This window comes from Callospermophilus lateralis, chromosome 6 (genome assembly GCF_048772815.1).
Source record: "Callospermophilus lateralis isolate mCalLat2 chromosome 6, mCalLat2.hap1, whole genome shotgun sequence".
NCBI lineage: Eukaryota > Metazoa > Chordata > Mammalia > Rodentia > Sciuridae > Callospermophilus > Callospermophilus lateralis.
Genome location: NC_135310.1, coordinates 148,543,288 through 148,566,968, shown reverse-complemented (window position 1 = coordinate 148,566,968; position 23,681 = coordinate 148,543,288). Strand labels below are relative to the sequence as shown.

General features: G+C 46.0%; 1 protein-coding gene across 1 annotated transcript in view; it reads left to right on the top strand.

Annotated features, from left to right (window-relative positions):
* Adtrp (androgen dependent TFPI regulating protein) overlaps positions 1-22,011 on the top strand; it is a 48,572-nt gene extending 26,561 nt beyond the window's left edge. The window contains exons 2-4 of the mRNA XM_076857909.1: positions 2,193-2,308; positions 14,097-14,248; positions 21,730-22,011. Of these exons, the coding sequence (XP_076714024.1) occupies positions 2,193-2,308; positions 14,097-14,248; positions 21,730-21,764 (303 nt within the window). The 3' untranslated portion in view covers positions 21,765-22,011. The remainder of the gene's footprint in view (positions 1-2,192; positions 2,309-14,096; positions 14,249-21,729) is intronic.
* Positions 22,012-23,681: the final 1,670 nt, after the last annotated feature.

Sequence of the window (23,681 nt, the reverse complement as noted above, 5' to 3'; positions counted from 1 at the left end):
CTGGGCCCACCAGTGAGATGCAGAATGGCAGTCACACTGATAATAGTGACATCCACAGGGAATGTCACTGGAGGCTCTCACGGGGCCCGTGACTAAGTACTTGGCAGGCCTGTGTCCCTGAAGCTGAAGGACGGAGGAAGGTCAGAGGTAGCTAGTAACTAGCCCCAGGTTAGGTTTGGGAGCTTGTGTCCTCAAACACCGGTGCTCCTTTGTTGGAGGAGGACACAGATGAGCAGCAGCCTAAACTCAGACCAAAGAAGGACACGAACAATGGGCTTGGACATTGTTCCACTGGCACATCCAATGGTCGACGTGTTTGGGACCAAGCTGAGGCAGAACAGCCATGGTTTGTCAGCAATGTTGTCCCACTGGGATTTGTTACTAAAATGTGGGTCCCAGTTGTTCTGTGTCACCCTCCAGGAAGTCTTCTCTCCCCAGTGATGGCCACCCCCTTCTCTACCCCCAAGAATTAATCTTTCTTGTTCCACCCCTGCCCCATCAAAGCTTGTCACATTTCTTGTCATCAGAGGGTCATCTTGATGATCTAACGGTGCCCTCGCTAGCTGGTCTGGGCTGGGAGGAACCTACTCCCTCTTGGGAATGCCTCCTGAGCACCAGACTCATGGCACCTGATGGTAAAGAGTGCCTGGAGCTGAGGACTGTTGTTCCAAATACGTGGAATGAGAGCCCAGTGACATTCCCGAGCTCTGAGCACTGCTGTGATCATGCCAGCTACCTGGAGGCTCAGGATCAGGAGTGGAATGGAGCTGGAAAGCAGACACTTTATATGCAAGAAGCTGCCAAGACTGTGGAAATTGGGGTGCAGGAATGAAAGAGGAATAATAACTGCGACTCTGAAAAACAGAACGTTCTAATACGATTGGAAATTGCCAATAAGTACAGAATGTGGCCAGAGGGGTTTGTGCATGTTTTCAGTAAATGAAAGGGCATTTCAGTGTCTCCAGTGACCCTTCCCAGATGAGTTTCCAGAGCCAAGAAGGGGTGAGCTTCAGTAGTCTCCACAAACACCACCCCTCCTAAGGTGGATCCCTGGCTTATGTCATTTTTACAAGTCTAGTTTTAAAAGTTTGGAAGATGTGAGAAAACAGATGGTTATAACTAGGGGTGATGCAGGGAAGGGGGGCCGTGGAAGGTTACCCAGGGAGGTGTATGCACACCCCACAGCACCTAGCGCCCTCGGCAGGATTGAGCTCAGTCACACGGTGCTGCGTGCAGTGGGGGATACAGAGAGGTAAGATGTGTTTCCTGTCCCCAGAGCTTGTAGATCTGCACCCCGAGTGCCAGACTGCAGGGTGCAGGATATCATGGCAGCAGAACTGAGTGAGAGAAACTAGCATGGGGAGAATTCAGAGGCATCATCTTGGGAGATTGCGTTGGCCACAAAGAACAGAGAGGATCAGAAAACAGAGAAGACAAGGTCCACACGGATAGAGGGTCACCCAGTTCTACCATCACACCCTGTGCCATGCAGTCTGGCACTTGGGGTGCAGGTCCACAAGCTCTGGGGACAGGGAACATGTCTTACCCCTGTGTCCCCTATTGCATGTAGCAGCACGTGACTGAGTTTAGTCCTGCCTGGAGCACTGTTGGAAGTGGGGGAAATAGGTTAAGTACAATGGAGAATGAGAGTCTTGTTCCTGCGGAGGTTGAATGTGTGTGAGTGTGTGTGTGTGTGTGTGTGTGTGTGTGTGTGTGTGAGAGAGAGAGAGAGAGAGAGAGAGAAAGACAGAGAGAGAGAGAGAGAGAAAGAGAGAGAGAGAGAGAGAGAGAGAGAGAGAGAGCGCATGTGCATGGGACGTTGTATATTTGAAAGAATGTATGAGTGTGTGCGTGCTTGTGTTTTCATGTGTAGGTGTGTGCATGTGTGTACACATGTGTGTGTTTGCTCATGTGTGTTAGAAGAGGATAGCAGTGGCAGTGGGCAGTGAGCAGGGCCATTAAGGTTGATGACACATTATAAAGAGCCTTGGTAGCCAGACAGAGGAGTTTAGACCAATATGGTAGTGAATAGGGAGAAACTGTAGGTCTTGGGCCCCAAGGAGCGTGATCTAAACCACCTGTAGAAAGTTCAGCCTTCAGTGTGTGAGTGGGCAGACTGGAGAAGGAGGTGAGAATCATGGGTACCTTGGGCAGCAGGACACCCTCATGATCTGCCATCTTTTCTCCTCCAGCACACGTTCATATTGCCCTTCTCGCTGCTTGAAGTCATCCTCAGGCCACATCACTATCCATCCAAGAAGACAGGAATCACGTTGTTGGCTGCTGGCACTGTTGCTTACACTGCCAGGTAAGAACTGCACAGAGGAAGTCACCTTACGCTTGCTCAGGACCTTCTGGAATATTCCACAAAAGCGTACCATTCTGTCAGAGTCTCTTTATGTTGGTTTAAAGAGCGTTTGACCATGTTTAAGCTTCTAGGTTAGAAGAATACTTGTCGCTTGATTTCAACACCTGTGGCATGCTCACGTGCATAGGAATGAACGTGCAGGTGTGAGCGCAAACATGGCAAGTCACGACTTCTTCTCACTCCCTTATGAAAAATTAATCTTTCCAAAGCCACACATGTTGCTTTCCCAAGAAAATGTTTGTCTTTGGTTCCATTTGGAATTAAAATATTTGGGTGGCTGAATGATCTGAGGCCTGTAAATGCTTTCCATCTAAAAAGGCATTTGACAGGTGGAGTGTGTTTTGGCCCTTCCTGGGGCCTGGTCATGGTGGGCTTATTTGCATCCACATCTGCCATTGGAGCACCTGGAAGGCCTGGGACGATTGCCCAGGGTCCTGCAGAATGGCCTCACGGGAGGCTGGGGAGAATCAAGTAGCTGGCCTAGATTTCATCATTCAGCCACCTGGCGACATGACACTCAGAAATGCTGGCCCCGGTCTGTAATCAGGGAATGTGCCTGACCTCCACCTAGTGACAGGCAAGGTCCCTTGCTGCTCTTCCCATCCAGCTGCAAGCTCCTACCAGAGGGACCACACCAAGTAGGAGACCTGCAGACTGGAGGATGATCCTGTTCCTCTCTAGGCTCGAATAAGCTCTTCCCATATGTCCATCTGGAGAACCTCTCAGTCCCTGTACAGGGGGTGAGTTCATCCAGTGCAGTTTTGTCAGGGATGGAAGCTTCGAGAGCAGGAGCAGGAGAAAGACAGGGAGAGCCTATGCCCAACAACGCGGTTCCAACAGCACCTACCTGGTGGATTTCCACAGACTTTGCTTTAGAGCAAATAAGCTTGGCACTCATAACTCAGGTGCTGGTTTCTCCCTAACATTCCTGTCCACTTTCCATGGCTCTTTTCCCGGGGTGCACAAAGTCTTTCTTGCTCTTTCATCTTAACAAAAACACTTGCTAAGGAAATCTACCCAGACCCCAGTGTTTTGACTGCTCTTCAGCCTTGGGAGCCTTTGCATTTTAACAAAGGACGTTTTTAGAGAGCAGGGCTTAGGCTGAGGACCAGCACCATGAATTCTCCGGAGAAAAACTTGTGTGATCCATAGCAATGTCTCACCGCAGCATAAGACTGGATTGTGGTAGGGTATATGCCTTATGGTTGTCATATGTGACTTAACATCATGGAATAAATTCTTCAATATAGAGGGGACCTGGATTGAGGTTAGAGTATATGCGCATAAAGATATACCTCTCCGTTTTACGTGTTGAAGAGAATGAGAGTGGAAAGCATCTGTTTGTACATTCTATCTTTTGTAGACTTCAATTTTTTTTTGACCAAATGCAATTGTTGGAGTTTTAAGTTAGTACCTTTAGCACACTACCTTTTTCTACCTAAGGATTTGAAAGTTGATCATCAACTCACAGATCCAACCTTGATTTTCTTTTCCTCTTGGAGGCCTGAAGAGCACCTATTGTAGTGGTCATAATGATGAAAAGCAGTGCCCAGGGAGTCTTGGCTTGTCAGTACCTGGGCACAAGTTCCTACGATGCAGAGGATCAGGGGTTTGGGGAAGAAGGTGCAATGGGGGAGTGGAGTGTGAGCACCTCCAATGTCCACTCAGTTATTTGTCCATGTGGTGCTGATGCCGAGGATGTGACCAGATACACGTGGTCTGCTGTGTTTAAGGACTGTCTCGGGAAGAGGAGTGCGAACAGACAGTCGGAAGGCAGAGTGGTGAGACCAGCCCTGGGTGCCAGGAATGCTCAGGAATGGTTTTCTAAAGGGAACGGTTTACCAAACTGAGACCCAAGAGGGAGTAGGAATAAGTCATAAGAGACATGGAAAGACCTTCAGATAGAGGGAAGAGCAGCTCCATAGGGCCAGGGAATCGGGGGTGCAGCTGAATTGGGGGACAGGGCAAGGCTAGGTCATGAATCACAACAATGGATTTGGACTTTCAAACTATTAAGCAGAGAAGTTAAGCGTTGTGGTTTACATAAGAAAAAATAGATGATGCTGGCTGAAGTGTGGAAATTAGACTGAAGAGGAATAAAGTGGAATCGATGTTGGTGTTTGTGGAACTGCAGGGGGGCTGATGGTAGCAACAGATGACAATACTGACCAACCGCAAATAAAAGCAGAGTGTGTGAATGGCAGCGGGTGACTTAGAGATCTCCTGGTGTTACGGTTTGGATGTGAGGTGTACCTTGAAAGCTCCTGTGTTAATGCAGAAATGTTCAGAGGTGAGATGGTCGGATAGAGATTGGTACCCTAAAGAGTCCACCTCAGTTTTAATGGACTGACTGGGTGATAACTGTAGGTAGCTGGGGCGTGGCTGAAAGGAGGGGGTCCCTGGGGGCATACCCTGGAAGGGTACATATTCTCTGTGGTCCCCTTCTCTCCCCTCTGCTTCCTGGCTACCATGTAGGAAGCAGCCTTCCTCCATCTCTTCTGCCACCATGAAGTTCTGCCTCACTGTGGGCCCAGAGCAATGGACTCAGCCAAGTATGGGCTCAACCTCTGGAACCATGAACCAAAATAACTTTCCTTCCTCTAAGTTATTCTTGTCCAGTATTTTGGTCACAGAAATGTAAATCTGACTAAACGCACCTGACATTGAAAAACTGGAGCTCCAATGGGTTAGACAACATGTCCAAGGTCATACAGCAGAGTTGGGGGGACACGCAAAGCTGGGACCTGGGTCAACTTAAACCGAGGTCTCCTATCTCCAGACTCCGTTCTCTACGCACTGCATTCCCAGGGCCAGGCACTTGTTCAGTTCCCAGCATGTGCAAAACCACCCAGTTGAGTGCTGGTGGCTGGGCAGCCAGAACAGATTCTGCAGCCTAAAAATCGTGCTTTTCTTCCCAGTTCTGTGCTTGGAGGGACACTAGAGTAATGGTAACGGAGCCAAGATTGGAGGGATGGAGCCCTGGGGCCAACAGGGTGGGCCCCGCTGCTGGGAAGCTGGGATGATTTGGTCCTTGTATTGATGAGAAGTACTAAATCAGCACTTGGTACATCCTGCTCCATTTTTGCTAGAATAAATCAAATCAGCTTATTTGAGGTCATTTTATGCTGGTCTATTGGGGAAAATTTCCCCATCTCTGTCCATTCTCTGGTTAGGGGACCTTCGACTCTTTTTTGCCTGCCATCTCCACCCTTTCACATCATGCAGGGGCCCATGGGCCCTCGTGGCCACAGACAACCATCAGCAAGTCCCACACACCATGGATACCCATGGAGACGCTGCTGGGCGGTGGCAACGGGCCAGCTGTCAGGTGTGCCAATTTGGGTGGTCAAATGAGGGAAATGGCAGAGCAGGAATGAGGTAAAAACATGGGCTGTGGGCACAGGGAGCGTGAGAAACAACCATGAGTCAGAGAAAAACTGCAGTAACTCTGAGCTGGAGAAGCATTTCACTGCTAAAACTATGTTACAATGACCTAAAAATAGCCCCGGAGACCGTGGGGACTGCCATCCAGATACTGCTTGCTTTTTGTTATTTTTCAGATTGCAAAATCGGAGGGCTGGCCCCGAAGTGGGAAAATAAAGCTTTGCAAAGTAGTAATGACTACAAATCTTTCACTTCCTTTGGAAAGCATTAGTCACCTGTGAGGATGGGAGCTGTTCTCTCCTTCCTGCTCTCTCGCCCCAAAACACCTCACCTAGCGCCCTGTGAGGCAGTGGTGAGGAGCAGGAAAAATAGAAACATTCCTTCTGCTGGTTTTTATTTCTTCTTTGATTGAACAAATATTTCTTCTAACACAGCACGGTCCTGCTGGGAAAAGCAGCCACACAAGCCAAGCCTCAGCCTGCGTGGGGTTTATACTTAATAAGTGGAAATGAGCTGTGCATCCATGTTGTAAGAACATAAGCTGGAAAGTAATAAAATGTCATTAAAAAATACCAGGAGCCACAGGAACACGGAAGAGGAGGAAGAGGGGACATCTGGCTGAGAACTGTGGGAAGGACTAGCAGGATCCAAGCTACAACAAGTCAGAGAATGTAAACCCAGGAGCACAATCCAAGGGCAAGAGGTGGCAGAACACAGGGAAGCAAGGGTCGTACGTACCTCTCTTCAGCTGGACCTGGGAGTAAATGAGACCAATAGGAATTAGCCCTGGAACTACCCACTCATGGGGGCTTATAGGTGCCAACCAGAGGAGATATGTGCACATGTTCCTTAACTTATAATGAGCTTTGATCCCAACAAACTCTTCATCAGTTGAAACTTTCCTAAGTGGAAAATTCATTGAATCCACCTGATCCACTGAACAGCACAGCTCAGCAGCCAGGATTCTGTGGAGGGCTGGTGTGCCCCTGCTGGTCATGTGACCGACTGGGAGCTGGAGCTCACTGTCAGTGCCCAACATCGGAAGAGGACTGGACTGTATCTCACTATCCTGGGAAAAGATCCAAATTCAGGATTCTAAGCACCGTTTCTACCCAGTGCCTATCATGTTCCCGTTGCTGTGAAGTCAAAAGATGGCTAAGTTGAGCTGGGTGCACTGGTGCATGCCTGCAATCCCAGCCACTGGGGAGGCTCAGGGAGGAGGATCACAAGTTCAAGGCCTGCCTCAGCACTATGGTGAGGCCGTCAACAACTTAGCAAGACCCTATCTCAAAAATTAAAAAGAGGTGGGGATGTGGCTCAGTGGTTAAGTGCCCCTGGGTTCCATCCCAGTACAAAAAAAAAAAAAAAATTGAATGGAACCATATATGTAGACAGAGTTGGAGAGTTTATTGTTGCTGTTGTTTGTTACTGTGGGGTGGGGACAAGAGTGAGAAGTATTAATGACTTGGATCCCACATGATTTTGCCTTAAAGAGTCTTGACAGTTGTGCTGAAAGTGGATTGGACTGAGAGATGGGAGCAACGTGAAGTAAAGTCATACTGTGCAAGTGAACCTCAGCCAAGGTGTTATCTAGCTTAGTCCCAATGTCTTATTCTCCACCCAAGGTTATTTCCACTTCAGTGTATCCCACTTCTGAGAGTTTGGAGCACCCTTTGGCCTAGCTGGTGTAGTCCATTCCTTTAAGCACTCTATCCCTGAAGAGTTCCAGTAATCTGCTGAGGGCCACTACATGTCCACGTTGTACTCCATACTGAATATTGCAGGCTCCTAGAAATGGCAGAGCGTAACTCCCAGCCCCTGAGCCCAACTTGTCCACCTGGCACCGCGTTAAGATTTGTCACGCCACTTCCTCTGGCCAAGGCTGCCAACGCTGCCATTCCTCACTTGCCCCCCCGCTGGTAGAAGTAGAACAATGCCACTGGCCTCTACAATAGCCCTAGCTGGCCTGCAGGACACCATCCTCTGCTCTTGAAAGACTAGAAACCTGCTGAGGTGTGTGTCTGCTAGTGTGTAAGGCATTCCATACTCAGCACAAGTGTCCCTCAGATATGCAGCTGCAACTCAGCCCTGGGGAGACGTCTGTGAAGTCACTTCCCAAAAGCAACTCCCATGAGGCATTGTCTTCTAGGCTCACTCGGGTGAGGTCTCCCTGCAAAGCTTCCTGCACCTACGAGTGCAGCGATCCTTTTAATTTATGCCCCATTTATACATGCACACTTACACATCCAAGAATACATTGACAATCACCAAAAGCTGGCCTAAGGGGAGTTCTAGACCAGCCTCTTGCCATACCCAGCATCAGCAGTCCCTCTTCTCCTATAAATATGTTATGGTAAACTTCCTTCCAGAGCCGCTGTTACCTTTCCTGAAATATGACCTTCATCAAGGTCACCATAGTTTATAACTTCCAATCTCAGTGGGAATTGGGATCCCAGTTTCACTTTCCAAAGAAGGACTCCTCAGCTCTCATATAAATGAATGTATAGAAATAAATGCCAGGATGCCACACCAGCATCCTTATAATCAACATCTGGGGTCCAGCCAGGCTGGGATGCAAATTCAAAGAGGGCCAGTGGTGGAGGGCCAGGAGGGGAAAATGTTACCTAGACTTCCCATCCTCCCAGTCCAGACCTCCTTCCTGTCATAGCACAGCGTCTGTAACAGAAATTAGAAACAAGAACAGCCTCAAGAGGTTAAGAGCTGTACAGTCAGAAATAAGAGATGGACCTGAGTCACATAGTTGAGGGAACAGAGTGGGTTTATGGACTAATTGACACACAGTCAGCAAATGCAAAGGGAAAATTAGGGATATTTGTAAGAATTTTCAGTGAATGAACTGGAAAGACAGTATTTCCATGACTAGATGAAGATGAGTAGGGAAAGAATTAGTTTTGGGTGTAAGTAAAGAAGTAAGTTTGAAATTCCATACCTAGGTCCTATCCCCAAAAATTATCCATTCAATTGGTTCAGGATATGTCCTGGGCATTGGAATTTTTAAAACTCCCAAGGCAATTATAACATTCAGGTGGGACTCCCGGCCTGCAGGAGCTCCAATCTGGAAATTCACGGTGGCCGACTTAAGAGAGATGGAGTTTGGGAGATTCAGGGAGTTGAACCCTCATGGTCAGATGAGATGACTGGGGAGACAAGGGAACAGGAGAGAAGCTATAAGCCCATCTGGGAGGTGCCCTCCTGTAAGGGACAGGAGGGACCAGAGGCCAGCCAAGGTAGCAGAGGATGATCAGATCATCAGGTGGTAGAAAACAAAGACTGAACAAGAACCCCATGGTCCCTAAGTGGAGAGGAAGCTTCTCAATGGAAGAGGTATGTCAGGGAGGGTTTAGGCAAGTGTTTTCAATCTCCATTCAGGGGTTGCTATTCCAACAGCTCTTCTCATTCCTGATATTGTCAAAATCCAGGCAAACTATTTGTTTAATATTCTTGCTTTGAAGTTTCTCTTCTGTATTAGTCAGCTTTTCATTACTATAATAAAATACCAGATGCAGACTATTTTGTGAAGAAAAGAGTTTTATTTAATTTAGAGTTTTGGAAGCTGAAATCTAAACAGTATGCACAGGTTTGGTCGAGGGCCCCCTTTGGCTGTATCACTTCATGGCAGGAACAAATATACACTTCTGTGTCTTTGTGTTCTCTTCCTCACCTTATTAAGCCACCACAATTCAATCATGGGGGCTCTACCATAATGACCTAACCTAATCTTCCCCAAAGTCTTGTCTCTAAACACCACAGTCAGATTAAATTTCCATTCCAAAGGGTGAAAACTTAATACCAGAAGACTTTGGAGATTAAACTCTTGCGTGAATTTGGGGGGGACAAATTATAGCTTCTTTATTCTTTTATTGTGCTTTATTCTGCTGAGTGGGAAAGACATGACAGGAAAGAAGGTTAAAACTTCAAAAATGATATGCCAAAAGCCCACAGAACTTCCTTATCTCCTTATCTCTAACCACAGACTGCCACTACTTCCTTACTGATAAGAGAGGAGATCTGAATTCCATGGGCACCAAGTTGATGCTGTGAGGTTCAGAATGAAGAAACTCTAATTACTATATATTTGTATGTATGTTGTGGCCTTCCAGCCTGGCACCCAAAGATTCCTATGGCAGATAGTTCTAGAAGGACATAAAACATTCTTCCATGACAATTGAGGGGCAGCACATTGGCCTCTTCAAAGTATTAATTCAGTGAAATCCAAACTTGGAAGGCTGGGGGGTTCAGCTCTCAAATTCCAGAGGCGACAGTGATGTGGTGGTTCAGGAAGTGGGGAGAGCTGACTACTGTAACTGTGTGAGCCCCAACAGACCACCCTGACAGCCATCACTTGCAGCAGGAAGAACTGGCTGGTCCTGGGTCCTTGGGAAACTGATGTGCGCGGTGGAAACACCAGCCCTGTCCAATGCAGAGCTTCCAACCAGCGACAAGGGTGAGCTCCAGGGTGGGGAGCCGGTGCCGTAAGCCCCCACCTGAATGGAGGTTGGCGTAAGGCTCTCCAGGAGATCTTTCTAGAGAAGTGGATTTTCAAGATGAGACTTGAAGTGCAAGGCTGAGCCTGGCAAAGAGCAAGGAGACGTGTGTCCCAGGAGATAAACTCTTTGGAGACGTTGCAGGAGGAGATAACTGCAGGGGTTAAAAACCCAGGAACTGCTACATTCAAAACCCAGAAGGGGTCCAATAGGGGTGGACTGTAGGTTTGGGCAGGAGGGTGGCAGGCAGGCAGGGCCAGGGAGGCCAGGTGAAGGAGTCTTGGAATTTTCTGGATGCAGAGCTCCTGAAAGCAGCAGGTGTCATGAACAGGGACACCTTGAACAAGGATAGCTTTAGACAGATGCCTGGTTCCTGGTGGCTTGCAGGGTGGAAAGCGAAGGGAGGGCAGCAAGAAGACCAGACGGGAGAAAAGGACAGAATGACAGGCGGCATGAAGGGGCCTGGACCAAGGTCCTGAAAAGCAGGTGCTGGAGGGACCTTCAGATAGAATGACATGGGATTGGCTGTGGGGGCAAGAGGGAGCCAAGAGCTGGCGCGGGCTGAGAGACGGACCCGTGAGGGCCAAGTTCCCTTCTCTCTTGGGCAGCATGGCCCCCCTGCTGAGGGCCCTTCCTCAAGTTCCTCTCCCTCCTCCCAGTTCTATTTCCATGACCTTCCCCGCCCTCAGCCAGCCCATCTATGACTTCCTCAGCCCCGTCTCTGTGAGAACTCGCAATTCACTCCGTCACCTTTGGAACTTTCCTTTACGTGTCTTATGCTGAAGGAAACAAAAACTGAGGTAAACAGAGCTTCCCAGGCCTCTGGGGGGATGTCTTTGTTTGTAGACTCTCTTATATAAATGTGCATGGGAACCGGGAAGCCCTGATCTCAGGTATACGAAATAAACCGACTGAACAAATGAATACGATGTGTTTGGAGTGTTTTCACATCTCCTTGCTGAAGCCCTCTTGACTTGGGGATATTTCTTTTCTGCCTCTGGGATGTTCTCTGCCCTGCTGTGGGAAGCAGCCATGCAGGCAGGAAGCCCTGTGGCTAGCCTTCCACAACGCCTCCCTCGGACAAGGCTTCCAATAATAGTAACAATGGCAAGAGCTATTCTTGTTGTAGTCATCTCATTATCTATCATTCTGGGAGGAGCATCGAAATAGGATTGGGAAAACAAAGTGGTATAAACAGGACCAGGACCAGGGACCATGTATCAGACCTACACTCGTACAGCCCACAGACAGACATCTCCTTCAAGTTTTAAAATTGTGATAAAATACACATGGCATAATATCCACCATTTTAACCACTTTGAAGTATACAGGTCAGTGGTTTTCCATCACCACCACCATCCATCCAGGACTTTTTTTTTTCTTCCAAAGCTGAGACTCCGAACCGTTTTTACAACAGTCCCAATGCCTCGCGATCACCATTCCACCCTCTGTCTCTGTTGCTTCTTCATATAACTCGAATTTTACAGCAGGTGACCTTTGTGATTGGCTTGTTTTACTTAGCATAATGTCCTCAAGGTTCACCCATGTTGTAGCGTAAGTTTGAGTTCTTTCGGTTTTAATGGGTGCATGGATGCCACATTTTAATTATCCATTCATCCAACAATGGATGCATGAGATGGTTCCACCTTTTGGCTACTGTGAATAATGCTGCTAATGAATGCACATGTATTTCTTTGAATCCCTCCCTTGGGTATATACCCAGAGGTGAAATTACAAGATCATATGATTATTCTAGTTTAATTTCTGAGGAATGGACATATAGTATTCCATAGCAGGTGCGCCTTTTTACATTCTTGCCAACAATGCAAGGAGGATTCAATTTCTCCCCATCCTCACTGCTTATTGTTTTTTCTTTATACTGACTATCCTAATGCAGGTAAGTGATATAGCATCTTGTTGTGGTTTTGATTTAGTGATCAAAATTTATTAGTGATGTTGGCCATCACTCCATGGGTTTGCTAGCCATCTGTATGTCTCCTTTGCAGAATTCTATTAAGTCCTTCATCTGTTTTCAGTTGGGCTATTTAAGTTTTTTGTTGAGTTATATGACTTATTTATATATTCTGAATATTAGCCCCTTATTAGATATGATTTGCAAACTTCATCTCCCTTCCCATTGGTACCCTTTAATGCTGTTGATTTATGTCTTTTGATGCACAAAGATGAGTCCTGAGTTTACACCCCAACTGCCTCCTTGGCTTCACTCTGCTCCTGGGCCTGAATGTTACCTCTTGTCTCTTTCCTGAGACATTTAACGAAGAATTTGAAATGACAGAGATCACACTTGAGCTTCTGCAAGTTTAATTAATCTCAAAACTTCATTCTCCTCTCTTAACTCTTTTGATAACCCAGCATAGTCACAATTGAGTGCTGACTCTGAAGCAGAACCTGGCTTGTCTCAATGGCTGTAAGAGATCAGCAGACTCAAAGAAAAGTTGCTGAGAAGATTCTCATGGTGCCACCCCTCTGTGGAGACAGAAGCTGGGAACTCTTGTCAGTGATCACAGTGGGTCAGGCACTGTTCTAGGTAGCTTCCTTAGAACACACACCTGCAGTTAACAGGCGTTACCTTCCTTCTTCTTACAAGAGCCTCATAAGGTGCCGCAGTCCGGCTGCAGCAAAATAACGGGGGGGGGGGGGGGGGGGGGGGATGACGAGCAACTTGTGTACATTGAAAGAGCAGGAGTGGGAGCCCTTTATTGTAGGACAGGAGGGGTATATATACATTCCACACAGCTTATCTAATTAACATAAACTAGATACAGCAGTCAACCAATCAGGAATCTCCACACTTAATGGCTCGCTGGCGTTACTTCACAAGCCATTCCCTCTGGCAGAATGCCAGGCGCCATCCAGACTTGTTTACAGACCCCAACAATAAGGTGTGTGCTGCTCAGGTCCCCACTTTACACAATAAAGGTTGGATAAACTACTGCAGGTAACATAGCTAGTAGATGGCAGAGTCGGGATTTGAATCACAGAAACCTGGTTCCAGATTCTGTACTCTTAACCAATTACAAACTGTGGCTGATGCGACGTCTTCCCCATATTTAATTTTTAAAGTTATTTTAGACTTTGGCATCTTCCAGTGAAGCATCTTGGTTTCCAGCAAACCACATTTTTAGGCTTCGCTTAGAGATATCACGGCTTCTCTCCTAGCATTTCTTTTCCTTCTCTTGGCTTTCGGAAATGACTTACAGTCAATCTCACAGGAACAAGATCTGGGCCTCCCTGTAAATCCATCCATTCCTACTTAGCACTCTGTCCATAATTATATCCTTGAGCTAAAATTAGAGCCAACAATTAAACCCAGGCCTACTGTATCAGGGCAATAAAGCTCCATCTCTCCATCTCTGTTCCTCCTAGTCCTAAAGGATTTGGAGAGCTCATGGGAAGCTCTTTCTTACTCTTAGGTACTAAAACAAAAACAAAAAATCCTTCACTTCTTTGGCGAGAGCCAGCAAATGGCGCCATCTTAGCAGGTCCCTGGTCTCAGCAAACCGTCAGTCTCAGGGGAGGAATAATTCATTCACAGATTCACAAACTCTCCTTCACTAATGATTCGTTTCCCTTATTCTTTCACCAAGATTTGATTTTAATGGATCAGGAAGGAAAGGCCCCACCCACCCCATGAAATTAGATGTCTTGTTAAATCAAGTTAATTTACCAAGAGAAGACTCACACTGCTAGAGAGCTGTGGGAATCTGTGGACAGACACTCCTCGTGCTTGCTTTTGTCTAGTGCTCCTCTGACGGTGGGGAGAGAGTGGCTAGTCTGTCTGTCTTTTCCCAATGGTTGTCACTTGCTGCTTTCTACAGGGTCCTGTGGATCTACTCCGAGACTGGCCGGTGGGTGTACCCTGTGCTTGGGAAACTCAGTCCGCTGGGCCTCACAGTCTTCTTCTCCTCCAGCTACTTCCTGAGTGTCAGCATCTACCTGTTTGGAGAAAAGGTCAACCGCTGGAAATGGGGTCAGTGTATTTCTCTCTTGTGTACAAAGATATTTCTTTCTTACCCTTTCCTCCACTTTTTCTGGAAATGGAAGGAAAAACTACTCCAACCGAGAAGGCAGTGGTGTTTGAGGATGTTTAGCCAAAGGACTGGGAGAAGTCCTACCAAAGTAGGCCCAGGCATGGCCTGGGATGAGCTGGCATTCCCAAAGGACTCCATCAAATCATCTCCCCTTTCCCCCCAGACAGCATCTTATTTAACTTGAAAGGTACATCTTATTTAGAAAGCTCAGGACTCAGAGAACAAGATAATATTGTTCTAGAAATGAAAAAAAAAAAAATGGTAGCAGAGTCTCCTACTACCTAAGCCAGGAGGACAAAAGCTGTTACAAGGACAAGGACAAGATTTCCTTTTTGAAGGAAATGAGCTCAGGTGACCCTCTTAGCTAGTCCAATCTCGGCAGTGCATTCCCAGATGAGTTTTTATCCCTCTTTTATTAGGTTGCTTCTCAAGCTTAAAAAAGCATTTACTAAATAGAATCACAGGCTCTACTTGACATTGGGATTCTCATTTAGACAGGGTCCTGGGCGGTGGGAAGATGTGAGCAAGCCAAGCTTTCTTATCCCAGGCAGGTAGAACCAGATAGGTTCTTCATAGAATAATCCTCAGTTAATTTTGGAAGGGAAGACTTTATTCTCCTCTTTGTTTCCCCCTCTGCACCTTACCTCTAGAACATGCTTTTGCTGGAAAAGTAACCACAGGTACGAGAAAGTCAGGTTGCAAAATGTGACCTTTGTCTCCTACTCAAGGAGATGTCCAGGAATTCTGCCCTCGTTGTGCATTTGAAAGAAGGCAGAGAGTCAGCTACAGTCCCCCATACCACTAGCTCAACGGCCATTCTGCTCCACCCAAATAGAGAGGGCATCTTCTGCCTTTGCCTGAATAGGTGTGACCCCTAAGCTGCTGTGTGCAAAATGCCCCCAGTTTAGAAGGCTTGGCACCACAGTGTGTATTTCTGAGGACAGGCTGAGACCCTGGAGAAATAAGCAAGCAACTTGGACTTACGATGTGTTTTCTACTCTTGGAGTATTTGGTTGAGAAGATCGCTAAGGCAATGTCCTATAGGAAAGCAAACACTTAAAAATAAAATACTAAAAATTATAGTTCCCGAAGCAAGATTCCATATTGTAGAAAATTATCCAGAAAAAAAAAAAGATATCTTGACATTTCAAATGCATTGACAGCTAATTCTGACTATTTGTGGCTCTTTGGAGTTCTGAGTAAAGATTTTCTGATGCCCTCCACAAATCTATACTTAAAAAAGAAAGAAAGAAAGAAAAATTCCATTTGAAATTTGGCAGATGTAAGAAGTACAGGAAAAAAAAATGGGAATACTTAGAGAACAACAACTTTTTCAATCAATTGTATTGAGTTCAATAATGTTTAATTTTTAAATTGTTACCCCACAATGAATTTTAAACATCCACTGAATTAAAAATAAAATTTCACTATTATTTATTATTCTTGAATTCACTACTTTCAACACAAAGCTCTTCTTTTTTTTCTTAAATTTTTTTTAGTTGTAGATGGACACAATATCTTTGATTATTTATTTTTATGTGGTGCTGAGGATTGAACCCAGAGCCTCACAAATGCGAGGCAGGCACTCTACCACCAAGCTACGGCCCCAGCCCCACAAAGCTCTTCCTAACATGCCCTATTGTTTAGGGGCTATATTCCAATTTTCCACTACAACTAAGTCAATTTAGGGACGCTCAGATGCTTCTGTAAATGCAGATGGTCACATGAGTGATAGGACTGTACGTCTCTTCTCTTTTGATATGTTTATCTCCTTATGAAAATAATGGATGCCAGGCATGTAATCCCAGTGACTCTGGAGGCTGGAGCAGGAGGATCACAAGTTCAAGGCCAGCCGTGGTAACTTAGTGAGACCCTGTTTTAAAATAAAAAGGGCTGGGGATGGAACTCAGTGGTAGAGAATCTCTGGGGTCAACCCCCCACCCCCACAATCCTGCAAAAAAATTTAAAAATAAATAAATAAATTTAAAAAGAAGAGGAGAATAAGTGAAATGTGTTAAATACCAAACAGATCTTTATTAATTGCAAATAATTAAACAACAATTAAAAGAGAAACCGAATCCCTCAAAATTGCAATGGCAGCAAATGCTTTTAAATTGCTGAAAACCAAGTAGAGTGGCCTGTTGATCCATGTGGACACGGAGATCAATCCCCTGTCCTCCTCTGCTCATCACACTCTAATCTCCCATTTACAGAAGCAAGGCCAGCCCGTAGAACGTGCGACACACCAGGTTCTCCGTGACCCAGTCCCCGTCTCGTGTTCTCTCACCTTCTTCTTAAGTTGGGCCCCGGCAGCATCAGTTTACTTATTTTACTTGCCTGTTGTTGCTTCTGCCCTCCGTGGGCTTCTTTCTCATACCCCCAGTCTTTTCCCAGGTCTCGCCTCCTCATTCACTTCAGCTCACCTCTTCTGGGAAGCCTTCCCTGCTCTGCCCAGGCTGGACCTGATGTCCTTTCCAAATGCTCCATGGCTCCCCTGTGCCTCCTAATGCCAGACTTACATTATACTGCTGTTTTGTGTTCTAACCTCTGCCTTAGGGTTTTGTTTTTACGTGGACCTTGGGTTTCTGAAGGATGAGGAGCTTGCGTTGTCCATACCTTAAGCTTTCCCAGTCTCCAATCAGAGCGGTGGTGGGATATCCGAGGGTCCTCCTCTCCAGGCCTGAAGTGGGGCGTTTTGCAGAGGTGTTCCAGCGACAGCAGAGAAGGAGTGACTCCACTAGTTGTAGGTGAGGGCACTGTACCAGGAGGCTCAGGGGTATGGGAGGTGATGATATGGGCTTCTGGTTGCAGAGCTGTTGAAGAAGAGATGCAGGTGAGGGCAGGCAACGCAGACCGAGGGAGAGACCCTGGAAAAGGGAATGGAGAGAGCCGGGGTGTGTCCCTCACCTGGCCTCAGACCCACCTAAGGGAACGCACTTCAACTCTTCCAAGGCAGGCGGACATCTCGGCAGGGTGGCCAAGAGGCCTGTTTTGTCTGGGCTGGTCCTAGTACAGGCGGCTGTGCCAGTGTCCTTACTGACTTCTGGATTGTCTTAGGCCCAACGATCCATCATCTGGCTCCCTTGACTGTGAGTCCCTCTCCACATCTCCTGTTCTGGATTTATGACAACATAGAGGTAGTCACCTTGTCTGTCCAAATCCAAACTGAAATTCTCTGCTCTCATCCTTCCGCAGTCGGAGCTCTTTGTGAGAGCAGCAAGTCACAGAAGACCTTCTGTGAGACAGTGGGGGGCAGCGGCTGGGAGATAAGCTCTGGGGTTGGGCTGCCTGGGTTCCATGTCACCAAGACTCTAGGCAAGGCACTCAAAGTGTTGGGTGCCAATTTTCTCCTTTCATAGTTGAGATAACACACCCTTCTTCTAAGATCCCGGAGGTCCTTAGATGACTGTCTGAGTATCAGAAGACTTGCCTACGAGCAAGAGTTGTCCCCATTGCTGTCAGTCTCAATCTCCCCACAAAATCACCATCTTTCTCCTCTGTGTGGGTATTTCCACCTTTCCCTTCCACTTTATGCATAAATTACCAGTTTCCTAGCTGAAGGTGATTTAAAGTAATAGTCACTAATTACCTGCAGCAAATGGATAAAGATGGTGCATGGAGTCAAGAACTTAGTGTGAAGCTAGAATTCATTGGGATCTCTTTCTCTGAAATTCTGAGTGTGTGACCTGGCTAGGTGCCACCAACCAGGATCAAAAACAAGTGATCAAAGATACCAGGCAAACTATCAGCTGTGACCAGTTAAATGTGCCAGGTATCTCTGTGACAGTAGTTCTCGACCTTAGCCTCACATCGTAGAAACACTAGAGATGTCTTAAAAATATTAAATCTCAAACCCACTTCAGACCAATTACGTCCACATTTCTGGAGATACGGGGATTTAACAAGGGTGTTATTTAAAGCTTCTCAGTTATTTTAATTTGCCGTCAGGGTCAAGAGTCACTGTTACGAAGCAGTGTTTCTCAAACCAGTATGTGCCTCTGGATAGTGCTAAAACGGAGATCTTGGAAAATCTGGAGATCTTTACAAAATAGGTTCTCATTCAGTAGACCTTGGATACAGATGGGATTCTGCCCTTTGAAAGCATGTCCCAGAAATACCATCGCTGGTCTGAGGATAAGTCTCTATAAAACTAGGACCCTGCAGGCCTCCCAAGGGAGATGATTATGTCAGGGCCACTGTTGCTGAACATCTGCTCGCCTCCTCCACCCTCGTTTACAATGTCAGTGGGTGAGTGAGAAGAGAGCAAGAAGGACAGTTACAAGAAAATGAGACCAAGAATTCAATGGAAACTTGGCAAGCGTACGAAGTCCTCCCAGGCCCACAGTGGCAGGGTCTGGCCCTGCGTGCCAGGGATACAAATGCTATTGCACCGGAGTCATTATTAAGATAACCCACCCACCTAGAAAGATTCCATTTCTACTTTTGGAGCATGGAATTGATTTCAAACAATGATAGAAAACAGACAGGGGAAGCGGTCTTGGCAGATCACTGTGAGATTGGCCTGCGCTGTCTGACCATCTAGATGGGCCCCAGGCAGATTCTCCTCCTACCCGATCCAGGCAAGGGTCCACACCCCCTCTTCCTATATCCTTAGGGCCACTAGCCAGGGATCAAGCTATCTTTTGTCAGGTCCCAAGACCATGGATGCTTTTTCTCCTAAGGACAATCATAAATTGATACACTGAAAATTAGTCTAGCCAAGTGACTTCGGGATGGTACTGGAAAAGAATTATGTTAAGATTTTCCTAAAACATAATAAAACAACAATAAAATAAAACAACAAAAACTTACCTTCAGAAGCTTTTGTAGTTGTAGATTCATAGTTGTAAATTTTTAAGAACACTGTTTTTATTTATCCTATGTTCTGCCTATTGAGTAATATAATACAGTATAATTATACATGATACCTATAGCAATATTGGTTAAAACAGTGGTTTCTTGGACACACCAGTAGATGAACATTGAATCTTTGGCCTAAAATCTCTCTAGTCCTTGGCACATCTGATGGAGGATAAAGAAAGAACTATAAAGTTGGGGATGGATCTGATCCATCGCCTCCAACTAGCAGACTTTGTACTGGGAAAAAATTCTCTTCAATCAAGAAATGTTATAACAAATAATATTATTTCCCAGAGATTGAAATCCATTTTATGAACTCTGTTTTACTTAGATATATGACCTATTACTAAGTAAACAGTTCCCATGTACCATAGAAACAGAGAGATAAATTCAGACGACTTAAGAAACTTAGAAACTGCTCAGCTCTGTGAGAATTCAAAACTAAGGACCCACTCCATACCACCCATGTTTGAAGCAAAAAGAAAAACAAATTTCTGAGGTACTCATACATGTTAAATCTCCACAGAGTAAAATTATTGTTGAAGCTCAACACAAAAGACTGGGGATGGTGCCTTTCTAGAGTATTAGTGATATTAGTCAGCTTTTCATTTCTGTAATGAAGTACCTGAAACAGCTAACTTTACAAAGAGAAAAGGTTTATTTATAATATAGCTGTGGAGGCTCCAGGTCCAAGCTGGGTGGCCCCATTGGTTTGGTCTCTGATGGGGGAAGCAAGTGGCAGTGCATCAGGACGGGTGTATGTAGAGGAGCATTCATGTGGTGACAGCTCAAACCAGAAAAGGAGAGAAGGCCAAGTGGGGCCAAGCTAAGGCTCTTAGAGCTGCTACCTCTGAGTCCCATGAGAACTGCTTCCTGAGGGCAGGACCCCAATGAACAAAGGTCTCCCACTAGACCCCGTCTCCAGGAGATACCGCCACCTCCCAACATCACCACAGTGGGGACAAAGGCTTTAATCACAATAGGCCCTTGGGGTGCACTCAGACCACATCATTCACAGCAGTGGGTAGGTGGGAATCTCCTGGTTTTCCACCAACTGCTTGGTTTTGGTTAGAGGAGACTCTGATCTACCAGGAGGACTGTCCTTCTCTCCTCTTCTGTCAGAACTTCACACCATGATTTCTCCTTCTCTCTAAGCCTTCCTGTTCTGCTGTGCTTCCTAAAAGGAGGGATCTCCAGCCCCTGGCACCTGATCCCAGTTAGCCTCAGGGGGCTTGGGTTACTAAACAGCATGATCAAGAAAGGGACTGCTGAGGGGACAGATTTCAGGAGTTCATATTGACCAAGCTCTTGAACGGGAGGGTATAGGGCTGCTACTCAGTTTACAAATGATTCCTTAAAGGCCCAAAGTACGCACTGCAGAAAAGAGAAGGTGCTATGATTACAGTTAGTGTGTGACCTAGGCAGGACCTAATTGGGTGGGAGTTTCACATCAAGATGAAAATAAGTGGAAACATAAATAGGAAGTATGTTTACCCTGCAAAACTAAATAAATGCCGAGACACTGCCGGGGAGGCTGGATTGGTGAGGAACAGAACAACAAGGGAGAGTTCTGGCCTCAAACCCTTGTTGAGAGGGATGAAAACAAGGGTGGTCCTAAGACTGAGTGACCAGGAGATGGCAGTTCTAGAAAATCAGAGCCTAAGAGGCCACAAGTAGGACTTTATGTCACCAATCACTGCAGCCTCTGAGGAAGGGGAGTTCCAGCAAAATAAAATGAACGGAAGATATTTAATGTTTCCTATCAGAGATAAAACTGGTGAAAGTGGAGGGTCTGAATGGTAAACTTGGCCTAGACTCGGGAGCATGAGATCGCTATGGTAAAACCAAACCAAACTACAGGGGATCTAATTTCCAGAATGAAGGATAAGACACCAAGCTGAGAAAAGTTTTCAGAGTAGGATTGAAAGTATTTGGCAAATGGCAGAAAAGATAATGAGCTAATATAATCTTATCAATCTCAAAGCTTATGCAAAGATTCGTGATCAATCAATATGGAGGTACTAACTGATTGATTGAATGGATGCCATTCTAGAAATTGAATGCTATGCTTTCAGTAGAAGAAGGTCCCTACACTGTGCTTACAAAAAAACAAAAAAAACAAAAAATAGAATCCATATGTCAGTACTTTTCCACCTGGGTTGATATACTTTGATTTGGTGAGAGGTGGTAGAATTGACCCCAGTTAGGTGGATACTCACCCTTCTTCCGTCTCCTCTCTAATTGGACGTGGTCCCTTCCTTTCCATCTCTGAGGTCTCAGCATTTGCCCTTGCACATGTGAACAGCCTACACTCACCAAAGCAGCAAAGACCACTGCCTCAGATGCAGAGCTACCAACAGCAGTAGCACCATCAAAGGAGGAGGGCAGTTGGCTTCCTGCCCTGGCAGCTGTGGGCTGGGTTTTTCAGAACTCCTCTTGCTGGAGAAACAGTGTCCTTGAATTCCCACTGCTGCCCCATCAGGCTGGGTCTCTACCCACATGAGAATCCCTCTTAGGGAAGCCCCAAAGCCTGAGGTGTGTCTATGTTCTGTTTGTACAGGTCACATGATGCAGCCATGGATGAAGAGGAAGTGACTACGGGCCAGGTTCCAAGGACCGAGGAGGAAGAAAACATGAGAGATTTTTTTTTCTCATATTATTATTATTACTTATTATTATTATTTCTGTGGGGGAGGTGATGGAATAACATAGGAAGGTAGAAAAGACAGAGGCTGATGTTCAAATGTCATAAGAAGTTATGAAGATAGCTTAACTGGAGGATTCTTGGTCCTTTGAAAGTTTATACATGCCCCAAACAACTCCTTGCCATCTCAGAATTTGTTACCTGTGTCTGACCTCCACTGAGGATGATGGTTTCTGCGTCAAAATTTGGCCAAAGACCAAAGAATCTCACATACAATTGGTGTTAAAGAATACTTAGAGAAAGGGAGAGGAACTTGGGGTCCTCCAAACTCTTCACTTTCCGAAGGAGGACAATGAGGATCCAGAAGAAAAGTTACCTGTGTCAAAGTGTCTAAATGAAGATAATGGCTCTGTCTCCCAGATCTCCTAACTTCCCGTTCTGGGCCATTTTCCAATAATCTCTTTTTGTCTAAAAAATAAGTATTTTAGTAAGGTAGTTATGTTCGTGGATCTCTCTCTCTCTCTCTCTCTCTCTCTCTCTCTCTCTCTCTCTGCTTGATTTAGAAATGTAGGGAGGTGGTTGCCCCAAAAGTTCTGTCTACCTGGTATCATAGCAAATTAGTTGGGACAATGAGAAAATAAGTTAAAAACTATTTGGAAATTGGTCCTTTTTGGAAATAAACGTTTGGGACAGGACTGAATTGTGAACATAATGACATTATCAAAATCTCTTCCATTCAAATATTGTTTAATGTGTCAAATAAATGTTGTGCTTTATGCTTGGGGAGTAATACAATAATGAGGTCTTCTGAGATGCCTGTGGTAAAAAGCACTTTGTTGAGATAGTATATGGTTTAAGAAAGCTGATTGAAAGGTGATTAACAAGGATTTCTGAACCCTTATTTAATTGTCCAAGTGGTTTTATTCTAGGCCTTTATTTATAGACATATTTTTAAAAGAACACAAATGGCCAGTGTCCACTGGTAGGTAACCATGATTGAGCCTTCTAGTGTGTATCTGGGCTCATAGGGTCGGGATATAGACTGCAAAGTATGGCCAGGGCAGAGCCGGGGAGAGAGGTCCGCAGCCCCTTGGTCCTCAAGAGCCTGTCTTCAGCACACTCTGGGTGCAGAGCAGGAAAACGACAGGATGACCTGACAGTCTATAGGAGAAAGTGGTAAAAATGGACACCATAAACAGTCTTCCTTTTAGGGAAGAGAGAAAGATATTCCAACAGGGCATGCATCCCCAGGAAAGAGGCGGGCCGGCACCAGGACACCTGTGCAATCCCCACTTCTCTTCTACTTGCTCATAAACATGAACTTTGGGTCTTTGGGGGATAGAGCTGGGGACATCTCCTCTTCCCACACCTGCTGCTGCCTCTTAACTGCTCTGAGACCTGGTCTCAGCAAGCCCCAGAAGCAGTTGCCACGGTGGAAATACCCCCACCATAATGCCTGCTGGGGATCACCCAAACTTTCCACACCCAGAGATGACTTGGGTGCAGACTTCTCAGTCATGGTAAGCTCTTGGCTGAGATGGGGCTGCAGAGGTCTATTTGTGGCTTTGCTATCCCAGGACCAAATTAAACCCTGGTTGCAATATGACTGGTCACTGTGCAAGTACGTCTATTCCCACAGCAGAGATCTCCGAGCCACTTCCCACTGAGCACGTATACAGCCAGCACACAAGAGCTTCCGTGGGGCAGCTGTAGCTTGAGAAAAGATGAGCAGTGACCCACCTGTAATGAACACGGACTAAACACGTGTTAAAAGATGTACAGTATTTGCTGCCTGTGCAGGGCTGTGTTAAGTCCCTTGTAATTACGAAATGACAATAATAGAAACCAAACCATGATACCAGCAAGAT